This window comes from Aotus nancymaae, unplaced genomic scaffold (assembly GCF_030222135.1).
Source record: "Aotus nancymaae isolate 86718 unplaced genomic scaffold, 86718_ANA_hifiasm-v0.15.2.pri h1tg000009l, whole genome shotgun sequence".
NCBI lineage: Eukaryota > Metazoa > Chordata > Mammalia > Primates > Aotidae > Aotus > Aotus nancymaae.
This window is the reverse complement of record NW_026988420.1, coordinates 6658695-6674635: the sequence shown is the minus strand read 5'-3', so window position 1 is coordinate 6674635 and position 15941 is coordinate 6658695. Positions and strand designations below refer to the sequence as shown.

Genomic DNA, 15941 nt, shown 5'->3' with positions numbered 1-15941 from the left:
TTCCCCAAACTGGAAATAATGGATAGAAAGAAATGATGTTTTTTATAGCCCTTGATAAATATTAAATAAATATTCTCATAATTTGGAAAATATTTCCATTTTGCAAAGCCATATAAAAATAATTTTTATAATGGGTCAAATTCTTATTAAATGTATTTTTGCAAGCATTAAAAGACTTGTAATGTTAATGTACTTTTGTCCTATTATTTAAGTAAATAGTGGTATACTCAAGACAACAGGGGAAATAACCAAGTAGGATGTGAAAAGCTAATAAAAGCAGCTGATGAAGCTATAAACCTGAGTATACAGTGCTCCGTATATCATCTGAGTACCTCTAAAAACCATCCTGATTTTTGTTCAGAAATTAGCCTTTAATTTTCTAGTCATAATCATTCTAAGAGAAAACAGGACAGAGACTAAGAGATAAGCCGCAGGGTCCAATGGAGGAGCTTCATTTATAACCACTCATGGTTATAACACTTTCTTACAGCTTGGCTGTTGCCCTTTCCTCGCTTGTGAAACGTCTTGACCACTCAACACGGGTTTTCTGATGCCTCTGTGGCCCTTACCTCCTCGGTTGAGTCAGTGGACCGGAGGCTTCTCTCTTCCCCGCTCAACCTCCAGCCCTTTGGAGTTTGGGCAGACACAGGTGCCAGTTTCTCTAACTCTGCAGCACTTTTTCCTCTGTCTTGATTCCTCTGCTTTTTAGGCACAGTTTTCTTCTCTAAGAAAGGGTTCTTGTTCTCTAGCTTCCTGCTCTCTCTAGTGTCCTCAGACTTTCTCGGGGTCTTCTTTTTCCTCCTGCCACTAACATCGGTTTCCTCCTCAGCACTCAAGGCACCATCCAGGGGCTTTTCAAAGCTGAGCTCCAGCCCTGCGTCCTGCCCTGCTCTCTCTCTTGCACTTTTAGTTTTTTGTCTCTCTTCTCTGCTCTCAGAAAGTAGCCCTTCACTGTCATCCTCTGTAAAGGGCAAATCATTAAGTACACTTGATTCAGATTCCATCTGGGATTCGACCCATTTTTCTTTTTTTGTTTTTCTATTTTCTTTGGGATCTTCTCTTGTTTTCGTCTTTAAATCTCTTATTTCACCCTTTTTAACTTTCTTTAATTCCTTTGTTTCTTTTACTTCATCTTTTTTGGGCTTTTTGGACTCCTTTAGTTCTTCTCTGGCTTCCGAAATTCTTTTCTTTGTCCTTAAATCAAAAACTAAACTTTCTAAGGAGCTCTCCAGGTCTGGTTTGGACTTGTCTTTTAGTTTTCCAGCCTTTGCCTTTTTCTTTTTCAGATCATTTGGGCTTTTCTCTTCTCTCTGCCTTAATTTTTTCTTTTTCTTCTTTGGGGAAGTATCTTCTTTTGTCTCACTTTGCTGATCGCTATCAGAGTTTGCCTCAAATATGTCATTATTTAAGGATAGCTTCTGAAAAAAAAAAAAGATTAAAATATTCATTAACATATTAATTTTAAAGGCTTTGAAAAGCGGTACCAATGAAATCTGGTAAGAATATTTTTTGTCCTAAGCAGAATCCCAACTTCTTAAAACTGCTTAACCAAGCTGAAATCATATGCTACCTCTATCTCTGACTTAGCAAACAGGTCTTGGTGATGAGGGCAAGTGTGAGTTTAGAAAGGAGGGGCACACAGAAACTCAGTGCTGCTGAGTGCCCAACTGAAAGTAGGAGTGAGTGGACTCAGGTATGGTAGGTTGTAAATAATCTGAACTTCAATATTTCCAAAACCACCAAGAAAGTAATCTTACAGGTTGTCTTGGCTGCCAACAAAGTAGTTACCAATGCAAACAAAAAACGTTTTCTAAGACCCTGGGTCCCGCAATGTTCTTTTTGCTCCTAGGTTTGACAGTTATGTATGGAGCAAGACTGCACACAAATCTTACTTCTCAAATTCATGGGCTGTGTTATCTAAAATATTGCCTATGAAAATATATTTTCCTATTTTAGAATTGAAAAACAGAAACTTAAGAATAAAGTACTTGTATAGACACAAAAACACTATGCAAAGTATTTTCAGTTCCCATTTCCCAAAACCACCTTATCCTAAATGACTTGGGGGTGAAGAGATGGGAAGGAAACGATACATATACTTTTTTCTTTTTTTTGAGATGGCGTCTCATTCTGTTGCCCAGGCTGGAATGCAGTGGCGTGATCTTGGTTCATTGCAACCTCCACCTCCTGGGTTCAAGTGATTCTCCTGCCTCAGCCTCACGAGTAGCTGGGATTACAGGCATGCACCACCATGCTCTGCTAATTTTTGTATTTTTAGTAGAGATGGGGTTTCACCATGTTGGCCAGGGTGGTCTCGAACTCCTGATCTCAGATGATCCACCTGCCTCAGCCTCCCAAAGTGCTGGGATTACAGGTGTGAGCCACAGCGCCCAGCCAGATAGATATATTTTAAAAATGTCTTCCCTACACCGCCTAAGAAATGGACGCCATCAAGGTTAACAAGTAGGAATATGGTGGCGCTAGCTTAACCTTTTCAATCTGCCTGAATCACCTCATAAAAAACAAGGCAAGTAGGAGAGCCAAACAAAATTCCCCCACAGATAGCTTTTAGTTTGTTAAGTCCCAAGTCCACACCATGCAGGCCTTACCAATACTAAAACAGCAGTGAGGCCCGTGCAGTGTGGACAGTCACTCAGGGGAAGCGAAGGCCACAATCTGGAAAGGCCCAGGTGGTTAGTGCCTGAGAGTACAGCAGTGGGGTGGGGCCGCATGGCCCCTCCCAGGCCCTGCAAACTCCCAAAAGGGACCAGGGAAGCTGGTCAGGAATTCCAGAACCAAGCCCTACAAGGAGGAAAAACTGCTAGGATTGGATTCCAAACAAAGTAGGCCAGAGAAGACAAAAAGATCTAAAAAAAATTTTTTTAAGTTAGCTAGGCTAACTGACTACCCTAAAAACAATAAAAGCATGCCAAAAAGACATGCCTATAAAACGGTAGAGAAAACAAACAAAAACTTTGGAGCATCATGCAAAAAGATCCAAGTCACTTATTAGACAAAGAAACTCAATTGGTCATCAAGAGCAGTGTTTTGTGCCAGATGACAATGGATTAACATAATAAGACACCTGAGAAAAGAAAATGTGCACCAAGGAATCTGCAACTGGCGTTCAGAGAGAAAAACTGCCAACAAACTGTTAGGAAACACAAGAATTCAGCAAATATTGTTCTCATGAGCCTTTCCAACACAAGGTGGGTTGCAGACTCTTGCATCCACCCCCACTGGGGACTGACACTCCTGCCAGAGTCCACATTTGGAGAAGCCCTGTACTAAAGCATGAGCTTCAAATAACCAAAAATGACTGGATAAACATCACCATAAGGACTGGTGGAAAGCATTAATTATGTATTTGCTTCTAGAACTAAGACTGAATGAGGTTATAAGAGAGACTGCAGTACGTGTGACTAAATGTTCTGACAAGCTACAGTGAAATAATGGGGAGAGGTGGTGAACATATTAAAGGAATATTATGCTTGCCCATTATAGTTATTAACTTAGTAAAGGACAGTATTTCAAATTAGATATAGAGGGAGAGAGAGGGCAGGGAGAAGACAGGTCCTACTTAATTTCTACTTTTATTCTTTAAAACACATTAAGTATTTTACATACTCAACAAAACTACATCAGCAAGGATGGGGGAACCCTAAAACTGAATACAAACAGACAAATGAACCTGCTTATCAAATTGATAACAAAACCATACAGAAAAAAATGCAAGTAACATTAAACAGTGAATATATTCTTCTGAACATTAAACAGTGAATATATTCTAAGAACAAAAAGAACTGCAAATAAATGTGGAACTTTATCAAATAGGTTGATAAATATTGTTTGTTGTTTGCAGTAGAAAGGGCATAGCAAATCTGGGGCTAATCTCTCTGTATTGTAAGATTTAGTGAATGAGGGTTGTGACCAGAGTTCTCCTGGTAGGAAAACGGAAAGCATGCAGGGTTCTGTGGTGACAGACTGAGTTACAGAGGTCAGCACTGATTTATTAAGGCTGGGATGTGCCACTGTGTCAAAAAGGAGAGCAGTACTACTCTGAGAGAGAGCACCAGGACACAGGGGCTGGCAAGAAGGGGTTCCCAGATAAATGTGCAACAGTTTTAGCACCAATAGTAACATGTTGAATAAAAGAATCTCTGAGAATCTACTGGTGCCAAAAATATCCCTATTTGTTTTCTAAATATGTATTAATAAAAGATTATTTTAAAGGAAGGGCAAAGAGCAAAATTATTACTATATGGTAAAAATTTTAAAAGAAAAATCAGGTTGGGCACAGTGGCTCATGCCCGTAATTCCAACGCTTTGGGAGGCTGAGGTGCGAGGATCACTTGAGGACAGGAGTTCACTACCAGCCTGGTCCATAGAGAGAGACCCTGTCTCTAAAAAAAAAAAAATAGCCAGGCATGGTGGGGTGTACCTACAGTCCCAGTTGCTTGGGAGGCTGAGGTGGGAGGATTATCACTTGAGCCCAGGAGGTTGAAGCTGCAGTGGGCCATGACTGTGCTACTGCACTCCATCCTGGGTAACAGAGGCAAGATTCTGTATTTAAAAATAAATGAGAAGAAAAGAAAAAAAATCATATATCTATGTACAACCTGAAGGCAGCTCAAGGGCAGAAAATAGATTTTACCTATCTTTCTGTAACTGTAACTATTTAAGCGTCTGGCCCATATGAGATACTTCATGTTTACTCAAAAGAGAAAAACCTGTAGTCCCAGCACTTTGGGAGGCCGAGGCGGGTGGATCACGAGGTCAAGAGATCGAGACCACCCTGGTCAACATGGTGAAACCCGTCTCTACTAAAAATACAAAAAATTAGCTGGGCACGGTAGTGCGTGCCTGTAATCCCAGCTACTCAGGAGGCTGAGGCAGGAGAATTGCCTGAACCCAGGAGGCGGAGGTTGTGGTGAGGCAAGATCACGCCATTGCACTCCAGCCTGGGTAAGAAGAGCGAAACTCCATCTCAAAAAAAAAAAGAAAAAAGAAAAAGAAAAAATAAAAGCGAACAATGTAGACAAAACAGGTCAGTAGAAGTCCATTAGTGTTACATAACATCACTCAAAGTTCACGACAGATCAGTAGTCACCTTACTTGTAGATTTTCAATAGTTTTAAAAAATGAAGAGCTGGACCATATCACACACATGGATATTTAATGGTACCTCCTTTGTTTTTATTTTAGCTTGAAATAACTCATGGTCAATTAAATTAGCCAGGTGTGGTGGTTCATGCCTGCTGTTCAAGCTATAGTGACAAGGCCTTTAATAACATGTTTTAAAAATTATTAAGCACAATGAGCATTTATACTACATAAGTGCGGTCAGCACTCTAGTATATGGTCTAAGATGGGAAACTGAGGCTTAGAGGAATTTAGAGTAGCTGAGGTTAAGTATCTAATCCAAGTTCACCCACTGAGTCATGATACAGCCAAGGAGCTATACTCTTAACCAGTTTTGAAAATCTATGCTACAATGGCAGGGCCTTTAATAATATGTTTTTAAAGTTATTAAGCAAAATTCTCAGTACTTTTTATAATATTTATAAAGTAATCCTTCATGAAATGAGTCCAGAATAAAGTAGAGACTTACATTGCCAATTCTTTTGTTTTAGTTATACTTCACTTTTTTTAGATGGATACCTAGCCCTACCTTCCCAGTTCTTTCCCCAAAATCACTCATGTGTACATACTAATAACACCTGTTTTACTAAGTGATTGCTTCACTTATAAACCTGTGTGCTGACCCAGTGTGTGGTAGTTATGTAGTGTGCCCACATGCTCAGTACATGCCAGCCACTTCTGTTACTGCCATTATTATTAACAACTACTACACACAGTCAAAACTAAGATTGTTTTGGTCATTTAAAAAAAAGACTAAGTATTTTTAAAAATATAGTTGAAACTTAAATTGTAGGGAGAAAGATCAATGTTAAGCCTATAAAATAAGTAATGAGAATCATTCTCTTAATGTAAGATATCTTCACTAGATAGTTCTAAGTTTTTGTTTTTTTTTAAAACCAGGTCCTCACCATATAATTTGTTTTAAATAGCAAAAAAAGCAGGCATAAGACATAGGTTAATAACACAGAATTAATATAAAATATACAAAAACAAGTTGCTTACATCATGGATGAACAAATGATAGTTTGGCATGTCTCTTTTTTCTCCACTTTCACCTTACTCTTTTTTTTTTTTTAATTGACTCAGACTGACCAGTGGGAACTCAGACTGACCAGTGGGACTTACTCTTAACTTAAAAGAAAATATCAATATTCATCTCCAAACTATTCTTGCTTGTCAATTACAACTGTAGGTTGGGTACAGAAGGAAGAACCCAGCAAAAATCACTGAAAGCAGTCTGTGAGAACTAGCTACATGGAATTTACACTAAAGAATATTGTACACTTTATTATTTGTAAATCATTTACTACATACACTTTAAAAGAGTTAAAATTTACAATAAATTTATATACATAAAAACAAATAGGAGACAAAACATGGTACCTGAATATCCTTCCTAACCGCTTTGGCTTTGTTCTCTGCAATCTTCTTCCTAAATTCAAGAAGCACTTCTTTACAGTCCTCCAGGTGAATCTCAGGCTCCCAAGTGTCGTCATCTGATGTATAGCCTTTCCAGCGAACTTTGTAAAGAACTTTACCCTGTTACAGAAAATAAAAGCAGGCAAATAAAGGAGGTCATTAACTTGATTAAATTTCCAAAAAGCAAACTGCTGAGAAGACATGAAAGAACTTGAAAGCTGCTTCTAAATGGGAATTATCACATTATAAAGTATATCCATCTCCTGAGAAAACTGGCTTAAGAAAAAAAGTATCGGCCAGGTGCTGTGGCTCATTAATCTCCAGCGCTTTGGGAGGTCGAGGTGGGCAGACTGCTTGAGCCCAGGAGTTTGAGAACAGCCTGGTCAATATGTTGAAACCGTGTGTCTATTAAAAATACGAAAATTACTGTGGCATGTGCCTGTAGTCCCAGCTACCTGTGAGGCTGAGGCAGGAGAATGCTTGAATCCAGGAGGTGGAGACTGCAGTGAGCAGAGACTGGGCCACTGCACTCCAGGATGGGCAAAAGAGCAGGACTCCATCTCAAAAAAAAAAAAAACCTAGCTGGGCAAGGAGGTGTGCACCTGTGGTCCCAGTTACTTGGGAGGCTGAGGTGGAAGAATCACTTAAGCCCAGGAGGCAGAGGTTGCAGTGAGCCAAAATGGTGCCACTGCATTCCAGCCTGGGCAACAGAGCCAGACCCTGGTGTGGAAAAAAAAAGAGAGAGAGAGAGAGAAAAAAGAAAAGAAAAAGCAGTATCATTGATCTATTTTCCATAAACCAAAGACTGAGGTCCTATTCTGATTCCATAAAATGGTGTGTAATACTTCAAAAGCAATGAAAAATAGGAAGAACCAAATAAAAGTCATCCAGATACTGATAACAATTTGATCTATTTCCTTCACCTACTACGTTTATTAACACATATTTAGAATGTTTTAAAAACATTAGGATAACTTTTAACATTGCTTTTTCACTTATGTATCAATCACTTTTTGTTATATCACTTCTCAAAAATACGATTTTTAGTGACTTAAAATTATTTCATCATACAAATATAACAAAAAATACTACAAAAATGCTCCCTTTGTTACAATAGTTTAGACTGTTCTCATTTTTCTGTATTTATAAATAAAGCTGAAATATCCCTGTGTATCTCTGATTAAGTCGTTAGAATAAATTCCCAGAAAGGAGAGCAATGGGGTAAAAAAACTAGCCATTTCCAGGGTTGGTGGCACCCAGGCGTGGTGGTGCACACCTGGAGACCCGAATACTTGACAGGCTGTAGCGGGAGGATCCCTTAAGCCCAAACGTTCGAAGTTAGCCTGAGCAACATACTGAAATCCCATCTCAAAAATACTACTAAAATAAAAATAAAAACCTATGGTACATTTTTTTTTTTCAGAGGGAGTCTTGCTCTGTTACCAGGCTAGAGTGCAGTGGCGTGATCTTGGCTCACTGCAACCTACGCCTCCCAGGTTCAAGTGATTCTCCTGTCTCAGCCTCCCAAGTAGCTGGGACTATAGGCTCGTGCCACCATCCCCAGCTAATTTTTGTATTTTTAGTAGACATGGGGTTTCACCATGTTGGCCAGGGTGGTCTCGAACTCCTGACCTCAAGTGATCCTCCCGCCTAAGCCTCCCAAAGTGCTGGGATTACAGGTGTGAGACACTGCGCCAGCTCCCCTAGGGTAAATTTTAAAATTTAAGATGTTCTTGCTGGGCACGGTGGCACATGCTTGTAGTCCCAGCTACTCAGGAGGCTGAGGCTGGAGGATGTCTTGAGTCCAGGAGCTCTGAGTTGTAGTGCGCTATGCCGATCGGGTGTCCGCATTAAGTTCGGCAACAATATGGTGACCTCCCACGAGCAGGGGACCACCACGTTGCCTAAGGAGGGGTGAACCGGCCCAGGCTGGAAACGGAGCAGGTCAAAACTCTCATGCTGATTAGTAGTGGGATCACGCCTGTGAATAGCCACCGTACTCCAGCCTGGGCAACATAGCGAGAGCCCGTCTCTTACAAAAAAAAAAAAAAAAAAAAGATGTTCTTTGTGATAATAGTCCACCATCTTCTCAATTTTGCTGGCTTTCTGAATATGTTTTTCTCTCATCAATCCTCGTCTCTTGTGTCTGGCTTTTGAGTGGCAACCAGCCAAACCTGGGTCCAGCTACAGATTCTTCGATATGCTATCAAAAGCACTAACAAAAGAAAAAGATAGATGAACTGTATTTTATCAAAATTAAAAACTTGGCCAAGCACAGTGGCTCACGTCTGTAATTCCAGTTTGGGAAGCCGAGGCGTCCGCATCACCTGAGGTTAGGAGTTTGAGACCAGCCTGACTAAACTGGTGAAACCCCGTCTCTACTAAAAACACAAAAATTAGCCCAGTGTGGTGGCAGGGGCCTGTAATCCCAGCTGCTTGGGAGGCTGAAGCAGGAGAATCATTTGAACCGGGAGGCAGAGGTTGCAGAGAGCCGAGATTGCGCCATTGCACTCCAGCCCAGGTGACAGGGCGAGACTCCATCTCAAAAATAAATAAATAAATAAATAATAAAACTTTTGGGCAACAAAGGACATTATCATCAGGTGAAAAGATAACCCACAGAATGAGTAAAGTATGTGCAAATCATATATCTGATAAGGAATTAATATCCAGAATATATAAACACAACTTTTGAAAATACGCTCAACATCATTAGTCCTTAGGGAAATGCAAATCAAAACCACAAAATGAGATACTACTTCACAACTTTAAATGGCCATAAAAAAAAACAAAAAACAGAAAATAGCAAGCATTAGTAAAGATGTGTAGAGAAATCGGAACCTTCTTACATTGGTGTTGGGAATGTAAAATAGTATAGCTGCTATGAAAAACTGTCAGGCAGTTTCTCAAAAATTTAAACATAGAATCATCCTATGACCCAGCAATTCCAAAGGTAGTTCCTATTTTCAATTCCAAAAGGACTGAAACAAATATTCAAACAAATGTTTGTACACCAAAGCTCACTGCAGCATTATTCACAATAGCCAAAAGGTGGAAGCAACCTCAGTGTCCGTTGATGAATAAAATGTGGTCTACCCATACAATGGATTAATCAGCCCTAAAAAGGAAAGACATCCTGACACATGCTGTAACATAGATGAATCTTGAAAATATTATGCTAGCAAAACACGAAAGGCTATTTATGATTCCACTTACATGAGGTACTTAGAATAGGCAAATTCATTGAGACAGAAAGTACATTAGAGGCTACCAGGGACTTGAGGTACGCAGGATGGGTACTCTTCAATCACACCCACACTGCCCTTAAATCATTCAGTCATCTGTGTAAAAAGACCAAGTACCACTACTGTTTAATAGCTACAGAGTCTCTGGAAAGATGAAAAGGTTTTAGAAATAGTAGTGTTGTTTGCACAACTGAGTGAATGCAATTAATGCTGCTAAACTATACACTTAGAAATGGTTAATTTTATGCTATGTATACATAATCACAATACAACACTCTAAATTACCTGTTGTCTTTTACCCATTTTCTTGCTCATCTATAAGAATATCTCTTTCTAATACTTTTTAAGGTTATTAAATCTTTGTAATATATATTCCAAAGTTTTGCTTCTTCAGATTTCTGGTTTATCTTTTCTGCTCAATACCTAATCTCATTGAGAATCAATAATATAAAACTTGACTGTCAACATGAACTGCAGAGCACCATTCTAGCTGCACACTTAACACTTGCCCAATTTTCTCCCCCCTCCCACCACCAAGGCAATAAACTTTCCAAGCAGAGTGCCAAGAACCGCTCCCTCTCATTTTACCCTTCAATCATACCCACACTGCCCTTCAATCATTATCTGTGTAGAAAGATCAAGTATGAACACTAAGAATAATTTGAACTCAAGAAATGCCAGAAAAAAAAGACTCAAAATCTTAACTTTTTTTTTTTTTTTTTTTTTTTTGAGATAGAGTCTTGCTCTGTCTCTAGGCTGGAGTGCAGTGGCGTGATCTCGGCTTACTGCAACCTCTGCCTTCCGGGCTCAAGCGATTTCCCTATCTTAGCCTCCCAAGTAGCTGGGACTACAGGCGGGCACCACCATGCTCGGCCAGTTTTTTTGTATTTTAGTAGAGATGGGTTTCACCATGTTGGCTATCAAAGACAAAAGGCTATTAAATCTCCTGGTCTTGATCTCCTGACCTGGTGATTTGCCTGCCCTTGGCTTCCCAAAGTGTTGCGATTACAGGCATAAGCCATCATGCCCAGCCTCAAAATCTTAACTTTTAAAGATAAGCCTGAAAAGCCTTAAAATTTTCAAGTAATAGTTAAGAGCATATCAATACAGTTTTACTGTTCAGCTACATGAAATGGGTAGGAAGATGGTGATTTTATCCATTGAGAATATATGCGTATTCTTTTGGGGAAAATAACATACAGAAGGAAAACTATTGTATACAACTTTGTAAGAGCTTCTGTAAAGGCATAAATAAAACTGAAGAAATTAAAGGTGAGATAGCACAGTTAAGAAGCTTGTATGAACGGGGAAAAAGAAATCTTAGTCAATAGTATGCAGAACTGCCTAAAAGAAAGCAGTATGTTCGGTTTTGGAATAAACATCATACAAAGAGTTATTATCATACAGTGAATGAATACACTAGTTTTATCAGTAACAGGTCATGGGGAAAAAAATGATCTTGTTTGTGTGTGTGTGTGCATAAAAATAGCGGCAAATGCGTTATTCAACATAGCCCTTAAAAGAATGCCACTTTCAAATGGGCCAGAAAAAAATGTATATATACAGAGAAAAAAGATAAATAGATAAATGATTAACAACTGGAGAATCTGGGTGAAGGTATACGAGAGTCTATCTAATTCTTACAACAATTCTGATAATTTTTAAATTATCAGAAATGCACTGGAGACTAGAAAACTACCTTTTACATTAACACAATTATAAATCTAATGCTAGTTACCAAGAAATTTCATCTAATTGATGAGGGTATTAAGAAAAATTTTCAAGTATTAAGGAGCATATCTTAATTATAGCTCCAGATTTAATTTACTGATAATTGTTAGCCTTTACTTCAGCAGTTGTGCCTCATTCATTCACTCATTCAACAAATAGTTACTGAATGTGGTCACTATGTTTCAGGAACCTTTTGAGTTTTAGGAGCACTGCAGTATGAAATCCTGGAATTTCAAATTTAGATAAAAATCTCTGAATTTCACATCTTTGTATAGGAGTCATGTAGATCCAAATATTGTCCAGGGTTTTGCCATATATTAGGAAATTGCATGATAGCCCTAGGATTTATAAATTTGACTTCAAAATTCTGGAAGTCATCTATTTTCCTTTAGCCTAATCAGTGAGCCAAACTAAAAGGCAGGCCCCTATTCTAACAGGTCATATACACTAGAGCAATAGTTTAAAATGTTTGTTAGAAAAATTAAAAAAAAATTGGTCTGGTGCAGTGGCTCACACCTATAAATCTCGGCACTTTGGGAGGCCAAGGGTGGAGGATCACTCGAGCCCAGGAGTTTTAGAACAGCCTGGGCAACATAGGGAGACCCAATCTCTAAAAAAAATTAAAATATTACTTGAGGTAGGACACACCTATAGTCCCAGCTACTCAAGAGGCTGAGGTGGGAGGCCTGTTTGAGCTGGAAGGTCAAGGCTGCAGGGAGCCATGATCATGCCAATGCACTCTAGCCTAGGTAACAGAAAACTTGTCTCAAGAGAGAAAAAAAAAAGGAAATTAACCAATATACATTATTAGAATTTAATTCTCTGCTTACTCTACTACCCCAAGTAAATTATAAATAATGATATATGGGTTGGAATGGTGGTGTATGTATATATTTCCACAGTTCTTATGTTAATTATTCATACATATAGTTAGAATTAAGAAATACTATGAATTAGTAAAAAGTGAATCAATTCTAAGTGTTTCTGATTATAAATTTTAAATCCCTAGACTATAAGGAGATCTAACAAACCGCTAGCAGGACCCTTAAGTTTGTCAATGGCTAGGTGGCTAACCAACTAGCTGGCTCACTCTGCAGTAAAAGAGAAAACTGTGATAGTTCTGTTCTGCTAAAACCTTTTGTATTAGTCTGTTCTCATACTGCTATGAAGAAATATCCAAGATTGAGTAATTTATAAAGTAAAGAGGCTTACTTGACTCAGTTCAGCATGACTGGGGAGGCCTCAGGAAACCTATAATCATGGCAGAATGCAAAGAAGCAGCAGGCAACTTCTTCACAGGGTAGCAGGACCGAGTGAATGCAAGCAGGGGAAATGCCAGAGGCTTATTATAAAACCACCAAATTGAGACTCACTTACTATCACCAGAACAGTATTGGGGGAATCACCCCTATGATCCTACCTTCACCTGGTCCCTCCCTCGACACGTGGGAATTATGAGGAATACAACTCAAGAAGAGATTCTGGATGGGGACACGGCCAAACCGTATCACCTTCATCTTAAAAATCACTCCTTCACAAGGGCACCTAAAAATGCAAGAACTTCAACTCAAACTTACAGCACTAAAGAATAACTGCCTTACACATATATGTGTTTTAGTTTCACCCTCTTCAGACTGGTGAGACCTTAGGTATACAGTGCTTAGACTTCTTTGAGACTGGCAAAATTAAAAACTGTATGAATGAATGAATCTTAATTCTAAAGATTTTAACCTTCTAGCCAAATATTTTTCAAATACCTTCTGTGCGAAAAGTATTGTGTTAAATGCAGGTGATACGAAACAGTCTAACAGTGGCTCCTTCTTTCACCTCGAGGTGCTTACAATATATTTGGAGAAATTATACATAAAAACATTTCTATCTTTATTGCAAATGACAATATTAATGACATCAGATCTTAAGTACTTAACTCCCCACATACAGGAAAAGTTTCCACTGTCAGCACCTGTGTATGCTTCAATTAATCTGTATTGTCTGGACCTAACACAGCACCTGGCATACAGTAGTTGAAAAAAAATGCTGAATGAATGGGCAAAAAATTGACACAAGGCAGCATGTGACCAATGGGAAATAACAGACAAAAGAATACAACATGGAGAATGACCACTGTGGGGCCCTTTGGTTACCTCACACCCATCTACAGAAACAGATTATTTTCTTATTATCCATGCTTCCCCTTGGATTGAAGAAGCCCACATGTAGCAAGAGAGACAAAGAACGATACAGGCTTAAATGCCTTCATTGAGGTCAACACAAAATGTAAAAAGGGTAGAGATGAGAAAGCTCCTCACCCTGTAGAGATTAAGGTAAAAAAAAAAAAAGGCTTTCCCAGTGAACTAGACCCTGAGGCCTTGAAATATTAAGATTTCACCAGAAGAGGGCATAGAACTGTCCAGGCCGGGAGGACACTAAACACCAAGGCATGGTGTGATGAATTCCAAGTATTTCTGTGTGGCTGCGATCTATACAACGCGTAGAGGAGAGAGGGATGATGCAGGCCAGGGTCTGAAGGCCTTTAAATGCCACCCTATGGGTGAGATTGAGATTTCACTCCGAGGGCAAATGAGAATTCCAGATTTTAAACCAGGAACGAGTTGGTTACGGTTTTGGAAAACACTGGAACGAAGGCGTGGACAATGAACCATGACGAGACGCGTTACTTCACTACCGTACCACTCCAAAGAGCAGCAGCTCCAACCATGTACCTAAATACTGAGGACCACAGAAGTCCGTCACCAGCTGCCTGCAGCCTTGTCATCACTACATACCACATCCCAAACTGCTCCGTCTCTTCAGTCAAAACAATCCTCCAAAACTTGGTGAAGCTTCCCTCACAGACTCGGCCCTAGGAGTGCACTGGGAAATGTCACTTCGCTTTTCCCACGATTTCGCGGGCTTGCGTCGAGCTCGTCACATTCCTCCCCCGCTCGTGTTTTGGGTCTGCCCGAGCTGTTCCCAGCTCGCGTCCTCCCCGCCAGGCCCGCAGCTCCCTGCCCAGGCTCTCTTCGGGGCCCCTCTACGTACCCCCTCCGTCTTCATGTCCAGGATCTTCTCCACTTCGAACACATCCTCTCCGTCCTCCTCACTGTCGCCAACGGCCTCCGCTCCTCTCGCGGCTGAATCATTCTCACCGGCTACTCCAATTCCTTCTTCGACTTCAGCCAACTCCACAGTGCTGTCGGCAGCTGACACAGGAACTGCGGTCACACTCGTTCCCTCCGGAGCCGGCTCCATCCTAGAAGCTCCGCAAACTGCCGAGAAAACCCGCTGCGACACACACCCCAGCAGCTCCTAGCGTTCCGCGCTCGGCCCTACTGCGCTTCAGCGGCGTGACGGAAGCCGACCAATGGTGGGCTTCGGACCCTAGAGTGACAGGCAGAAAAACCAATCACGTAAAGGCGGGCGCGGCGTCGCTCCGCGTAGCCCACGGGAAGCAGGTGGGCGGGGCGCGGGGCAGCCCGGGCGGAAGAACGTGGGGGCTTTCTGGGGGTGTAGCGGAAAAGGTCAAGGGTGAGAGAGAAGTGGGCTAGACTGCAGAGCCGCGCGACGCTGGGGAGGGTAGGGTGGATCCGGCGGAGGGGGTCCCAGGGCTGAGGGCGGCCCCGAGGACCTGACAGCGCCCGATGCCCCGGCAGGGAAGCCTCAGGCGCGGAAGCCCGGGAGGGCCAGAGCCGGGGACTTTCTAGGAAAGGGAGCTCCGCTGCTGCCGAAACCCCAGCCGAGCGAAACGGGTTCCCAGAAGTCATATATGATTTAGCACGTGTGGATGATCCAATGAAATATAACTCATAGTGCTCTTATATTTCAATGAGTGTTGTTTAAAGTCAAGGAAATTTAGCGGCCTAAAAAGCGTCCATTTTCCAAGTTCTAGTGCCCTTTGCGTTTTCATTGAAAATAGCGGAGAAAGACGTGATTAAAAGTATTTGTTCAGGTTGTGAAGAGTTGACAAAAATTACGCCACCCAAAGTTAGCGAAATACTGCTTAGGAAAATACACTTAAGGATAATATATTTTTCTTACTTTGATTTTCGGATATGCGGAAGTCTTTATGGCATCAAGCTTTCTGTTTTTGTTTCTTTGAACAGTGGACTTAATTTGTAAGATAAGCCTCATTGCCAGGTTCTGAGCTTTAACTGAAGAATAATCTATGGTCCAGCAAATCCTTTCGGAGAGGATCACCGGATCTTTGAGTTGACTCAATGATTTTTTTTCCACTCAGGTTTAATCAGATAGTACTCAATGATATATTGTTGAGCTTATTAAATACATCCTATGTAACCATCACTATAGCAAGCATTAAATTTTGTTAGATGTTATGGTTTACAGGAACACAAAGATCAGTAGAGCATAGTATGTCTTCCTAGTACCCACAGGAAGGAGTTCCAG

At 40.6% G+C, this 15941-nt stretch overlaps 1 protein-coding gene across 3 annotated transcripts in view; it reads right to left on the bottom strand.

Annotated features, from left to right (window-relative positions):
* MPHOSPH8 (M-phase phosphoprotein 8) overlaps nucleotides 1–14872 on the bottom strand; it is a 45983-nt gene extending 31111 nt beyond the window's left edge. For all 3 annotated transcript variants that reach the window (XM_012441961.2, XM_012441966.2, XM_012441976.2), the window contains exons 1-3: nucleotides 14580–14872; nucleotides 6526–6681; nucleotides 570–1418 (exon numbers count right to left, since the gene is read on the bottom strand). In XM_012441961.2, coding sequence (XP_012297384.1) covers nucleotides 570–1418; nucleotides 6526–6681; nucleotides 14580–14789 — 1215 coding nt within the window. In that variant the 5' untranslated portion in view covers nucleotides 14790–14872. The remainder of the gene's footprint in view (nucleotides 1–569; nucleotides 1419–6525; nucleotides 6682–14579) is intronic.
* Nucleotides 14873–15941: the final 1069 nt, after the last annotated feature.